We start from the raw sequence: 6000 nt of genomic DNA on the forward strand, positions 1-6000 counted from the left end.
TAAATATATCTTTTTTTTTTTTTTAATTTATTTACTTGAAAGGCAGAGTTAGAGAGATTGACAGTCTTCCATCTGTTAGTTCACTCCTCAAATGGTCACAGCAGCCTTCACTCTGAAGCCAGGATTCTGGAATTCCATCCAGGTCTCTTACCTGCATGGCAGGGATCCAACACTTGGGCTATCTTCTGCTGCTTTCCCAGGCATATTAACATAGAGCTGTGTGGGAAGTGGAGCAACCAGGACTTGAACCGGCACTCCAACACAACACGGGATGCTGGGTCACAAGTTGCAACTCAGCCTGCTGTGCCACAAGGCAAGCCCTAAGTTTTCATCTTCTTTGTACCATTAACATGACTTGGCATGAACCTACCGAGTCCAGAGGTGGTGCCAGGGTGAGGTGGGGAGGAGTGTGCACACAAATATTCTGGGATTCTGTTCATTTATATATTACATATATATATATATATATCTGTTCTTTAATCTAAATTAACATAAATTTAAATTCCACTTGCTGAAATCTATTGTTAAGCCATTTTAGAAATGTTTAAATTTTAATTATTGTGTTTTTTTTTTTTTTTTTTTTTTGACGGGCAGAGTGGACAGTGAGAGAGACAGAGAGAAAGGTCTTCCTTTGCCATTGGTTCACCCTCCAATGGCCGCCGCGGCTGGCACGCTGCGGCCGGCGCACTGCGCTGATCCGATGGCAGGAGCCAGGTACTTCTCCTGGTTTCCCATGGGGTGCAGGGCCCAAGCACTTGGGCCATCCTCCACTGCACTCCCTGGCCACAGCAGAGAGCTGGCCTGGAAAAGGGGCAACTGGGACAGAATCCGGCGCCCGGACTGGGACTAGAACCCGGTGTGCTGGTGCCGCAAGGCGGAGGATTAGCCTAGTGAGCTGCGGCGCAGCCTTAGTTATTGTTTTTTTGCAACTTCATGTTTTCTACGAGTTTTGTTTTTTTTTGTTTTTTTTTGTTTTTTTTTGGTTTTTTTTTTTTTGGGTTTTTTTTTACAGGCAGAGTGGACAGTGAGAGAGAGAGAGAGAAAGGTCTTCCTTTTGCCGTTGGTTCACCCTCCAAGGGCCATTGCGGCTGGCGCGCTGTGGCCGGCGCACCGCGCTGATCCAAAGGCGGGAGCCACGTGCTTATCCTGGTCTCCCATGGGGTGCAGGACCCAAGCACTTGGGCCATCCTCCACTGCACTCCCTGGCCACAGCAGAGAGCTGGCCTGGAAGAGGGGCAACTGGGACAGAATCCGGCGCCCCGACTGGGACTAGAACCCCGTGTGCCGGTGCCGCAAGGCAGAGGATTAGCCTAGTGAGCCTCGGTGCTGGCAAGTTTTGTTTTAAGATTTATTTATAGGGTTGGCATTGTGGCATAGCAGGTTAAGCCACCACCTGTACTGCCAGCATCCCATGTTAGTGCTGATTTCCATCCCAGCTGCTCTGCTTCTAATACAGCTTTCTGTTGCCTGGGAAAGCAGCAAAGGATGGTCCAAGTACTTAGGCACTTGCCACTCACATGTGAGACTTGAATGGGGTTCCAAGCTCCTGGTGTTGGCCTGGTACAGCCCAAACTGTTGAGGCCATTTGGGGAGTGGACTGATGGATGGAAGATCTGTCTATAACTCTGCCTTTCAAACAAATAAGAATCTTTTTAAGAAAAAGAAGATTTATTTATTTGAAAGGTAAATTTATTGATATTCTCTATTTGGTAGAACACTGTTCTCATGCTTTCTTTAATTTTTTCAAAAATTAATTAATTAATTATTTGAAAGAGTTACTGAGAGAGAAGAGACAGAAACATAGGTCTGCTGGTTTACTCCCCAGATGGCCTCAACAACCAGGACTGGGCCAGGCTGAAGCCAGGAGCCTCTTCCAGCTCTCTCACATGGGCCCAGGGATGTTAGCTATCTTCTGCTGCTTGTCCAGGTGTATTAGCAGGGAGTTGGATCAGAAGTGGAACAGCCAGAACTCAAACCGGATGCTGAAGCTGCGGGTGGTGGCTTAACCTGTTAAGCTGCAGTGCAGTCCCCTGTTTTGTTTTTAAAGATTTATTTCATTTATTGAAAATGCAGAGTTACAGAGAAGGAGAAACACAGAAAGAAAAAGATCCTCTATCCTCTGTTTCACTCCCTAAATGACTGCAGTGGCCAAGGCTGGGCTAGTCTGAAACCAGGAGCCAGGAATACTCTATGGGTCTTACAGTTGGGTGGCAGGAGTGCATACATTTGGGCTGTCTTCTGCCTTCCCAGGCACATTAGGAGGAAACTGAAATCAGAAGCAAATCAGTTGAGACTCAATGGGCCATTCACATAAGATGCTGGTATTGCAGGTGATGTCTTAACCCAGTGTACTGCAATGCCAGACCTAAGTTTTTTGGTTAATGTATTTTACCTGTTTTCCACTGCCTTACTGATAGTTGCCTGCCATCATTTTCATCAGACTCTATCAAGGAAAATGTCTTCACATTGGCTGAGCTCCAAATCATGTCACCTAGTATTGCAAGTGTAGTGTTCTAGGGAATCACCAGAAAAGTCAAAAAGCATTTTCTCATGGTTAGAGCTTTGCAGAAGTTCCAGACTATTCTGACTCCTTTGGTGCTTGTCAACTTACTAGTTTTCAGCTCAAATGGAATTTTTTTTTTAAGCTTCTTGACATTGGTCTTGGCAGTGACCTTATTTATTTATTTAATTTAAGATTTATTTAATTTGAAAGGCAGTTACAGAGCGAGAGAGAAGGAGAGACAGATCTTCTATCCACTGGGTCACTCCCCAAATGACTACAATGGTTGGAGCTGGACCAGATGGAAGCCTGGAGCCAAGAACTTCATCTAGGTGCCAGGGGTCCAAGCACTTGGGCCATCTTCCACTGCTCTTCCAGGTGCATTAGCAGGGAGCTGGATCAGAAATGGAGCAGCCAGGAATTGAACCAGCTTCTATCTGGGATGCTGGTACTGTAGGCAGTGGCTTAATTTGCTAAACCACAGTGCTAGCCCTGGAATCTATTTGTTATAAGGCTATTGCAAAACTGAAGAGTAAGGAAGTGCACTAGAATAAGTGCTTTGTGGAATAATCCACAAAGTTCCTAAATAGTTCCTTTTTTTTTTTTTTGGACAGGCAGAGTGGACAGTGAGAGAGAGAGACAGAGAGAAAGGTCTTCCTTTTGCTGTTGGTTCACCCTCCAATGGCCGTCGCGGCCAGCGCGCTGCAGCCAGCGCACCGCGCTGATCCGATGGCAGGAGCCAGGAGCCAGGTGCTTATCCTGGTCTCCCATGAGGTGCAGGACCCAAGCACCTGGGCCATCCTCCACTGCACTCCCAGGCCACAGCAGAGGGCTGGCCTGGAAGAGGGGCAACCGGGACAGAATCCGGCGCCCCGACCGTGACTAGAACCCGGTGTGCTGGCGCTGCAAGGCGGAGGATTAGCCTAGTGAGCCGCGGCGCCGGCCCCCTAAATAGTTCCTAAATTGCTGCAGGCCTTGGTTATTTTCTTTTTAAAGATTTATTTATTTATTTGAAAGTCAGAGTCACGCAGAGAGGAGAGAGAGGTCTTCCATCTGATGGCTCACTCCCCAGTTGGCCGCAGTGGCTGGAGCTGTGCCGATCCAGAGCCAGGAGCCTCCTCCGGGTTTCCCATATGGGTGCAGGGTCCCAAGGACCTGGGCCATTCTCCACCATTTTCCCAGGCCACAGGAGAGCGCCAGATTAGAAGTGGAGCAGCCGGGTCTTAAACTGGCGCCCATGTGGGATGCTGGTGCCCCAGGCCAGGGCATCAACCTGCTGTGTCACAGCACCAGCAGCCTTAGTTATTGTCTAGAATTCTGGCAAAGTTGATTCTTTCGTGGTGTTCCTTTTCTTGGTTTCTTCCTGTTTCCAGTATGGTAAACTGTCAAGGACATTCATTGCAGCAGAATTTATGATCGTAAAGGAATGAGAAGCAACCCAGTTGTCCCCACAGAAGAAAATTGTTCTTTTAAATGGCGCATATATATATATATATGTGTGTGTGTGTGTGTGTATATATATATATGATGGTATATTATGCACATGCTAACAATGATACATGTAGAGAATATTTTATGAAATGAGAAAAATGTTTGATATAAATGAAAGGACATGATATAAATGAAAGAAAGTACAAAATACAGTATTTTAAATTTTTTTTAGAAGTTAGCCATTCTCTCTTTTTTTTTTTAAAGATTTATTCATTTATTTAAAAGTGTTACCCAGAGAAGGAGAGGCAAGAGAGAGCAGTCTTCCCATCTGCTAGTTCACTCCCTAGTTTGCCGCAGTGGCTGGTCAGGAGGTTCCTCCAGGTCTTCCTGTGTGGTTGTAGGGGCCCAAGGACTTGAGCCATCTTGTACTGCTCTCCCAGGCCATAGCAGAGAGCTGGGTCGGAAGTGGAGCAGCAGGGTCTCGAACTGGCACCCATATGGGATGCCAGCACCGCAGGTGGCAGCTTTACCTGCGCCACAGCACTGGCCCTGTATTTTTAACTTTTATAAAGTAATAAGGAAATAAGCATATGTGAAAGCCAAAAATCTGGAAAACTGTACCTCAAAATGTGAACACTGAATATTTCTAGGTGATAGGGAATCATTGCTCTGTGAATAAAAAGAAAAATTGCTGTTCATTATGCATATCATAGGTTATATTAATATTTTGTTAATGGACATGCCTAGAGATAATACGGTTTTCACTTATGTGAATTGTTAAAATTCATATAGCTGTAAAGTTTGGTGATTTAACATAGCCTTTTGTAGGTATTTTAAGGGATGTTAAAAGAATATTCCAATCACCCTGGCAGTGATGATAACAAAGTATGAGTTCTTCATAAAGTTCATGGAAAATACATGTTATGGAAAAATTATGCATGAATTTCTAAAGTTTTTTATCAATGGGTTTATCTTCTAATTCCACTTCCCATGAACTGTTTGAAGTACCTCATATATATGAGCTGTTTTAATCTCAAGCGTCTACTGTATAGAGAAGAACTTTGGGGTATAATAGGATGAATTTTAAGTTGGAAAAATAAGTTATAATTTATTTATTAGCATTTTATTTTTTCCTTTCTAGGCGCATATTAAATTTCCTATTGACTACCCATATTCACCACCTACCTTCAGATTCTTGACCAAAATGTGGCACCCCAACATTTATGAGGTAAGATATGTCTATCATAAGTTTTTCTGAAAATTTAATTTCTAGGTCAGTACTTTAAAAATAACTGTATATCTCAGCTTCCTGTGATAGTTATGCTGTAGTCCCAGAGAAATATTCGTGATTTTGCCCTTTTAATTAGTAGCCTTGAGTTTAGTTATTTCACATTGAGAGGTACATTTTTTTTTTTTTTGGAGAGGTACCTTTTTAATATTCAGTGTATACTCATTAAAGATTTAGGTTTTAAATGCTTGCTGCTCATTGCTAAGATTATGATATCCATGTGTTAACTTTTGCATTTTTGAAATTGAGTAGATAAAGCCATACAGATTTATTTGTGTACCTACCCTCCAACTTCACAGCGAGGGTCACTTCTTGCTGTGATCAAAGATTCAGCTTTTTGAGGGGATTTATCCCACTACATTTGGACTGGCCTCCTTTCTGGAATTGCTGCTGAACAATTGAGAGCCTCTTTTGGAATAAATCCAAGGTGAGGTTCTTCTAGTGAACAAGTCCACATGCCTGCGGGAAACTTTTCTAATTTTGTTGATCAGAGATATTCAGCCTTATGTTAATCCGTAAGAAACGAGAACATAATACTATAGCATATTGGAGCAACTTGGTAATTTTTCACAAATCTGATTTTTCTTTAAGATAATCTACTTTTCTTTATCTAATAGGACAGAAGTGTTTAAAAGGATATGTAACTTTCTTTCCAGAAATAAGCTCCCAAAATATTAGTTTTTATTTTTTATTTTTTTATTTTTTGACAGGCAGAGTGGACAGTGAGAGAGACAGACAGAGAGAAAGGTCTTCCTTTTGCCGTTGGTTCACCCTCCAATGG

The 6000-nt window shown here is 43.2% G+C and overlaps 1 protein-coding gene across 1 annotated transcript in view; it reads left to right on the forward strand.

The window, feature by feature from the left end:
• The window catches only part of UBE2R2 (ubiquitin conjugating enzyme E2 R2), a 78460-nt gene that overhangs the window by 46057 nt on the left and 26403 nt on the right, over window positions 1-6000 (forward strand). Inside the window, exon 2 of the mRNA XM_008275000.5 lies at window positions 5073-5159. Within this exon, the coding sequence (XP_008273222.1) occupies window positions 5073-5159 (87 nt within the window). The remainder of the gene's footprint in view (window positions 1-5072; window positions 5160-6000) is intronic.

The sequence above is a fragment of the Oryctolagus cuniculus genome, chromosome 1 (assembly GCF_051225735.1).
Source record: "Oryctolagus cuniculus isolate XC-2025 breed Fujian yellow rabbit chromosome 1, ASM5122573v1, whole genome shotgun sequence".
NCBI lineage: Eukaryota > Metazoa > Chordata > Mammalia > Lagomorpha > Leporidae > Oryctolagus > Oryctolagus cuniculus.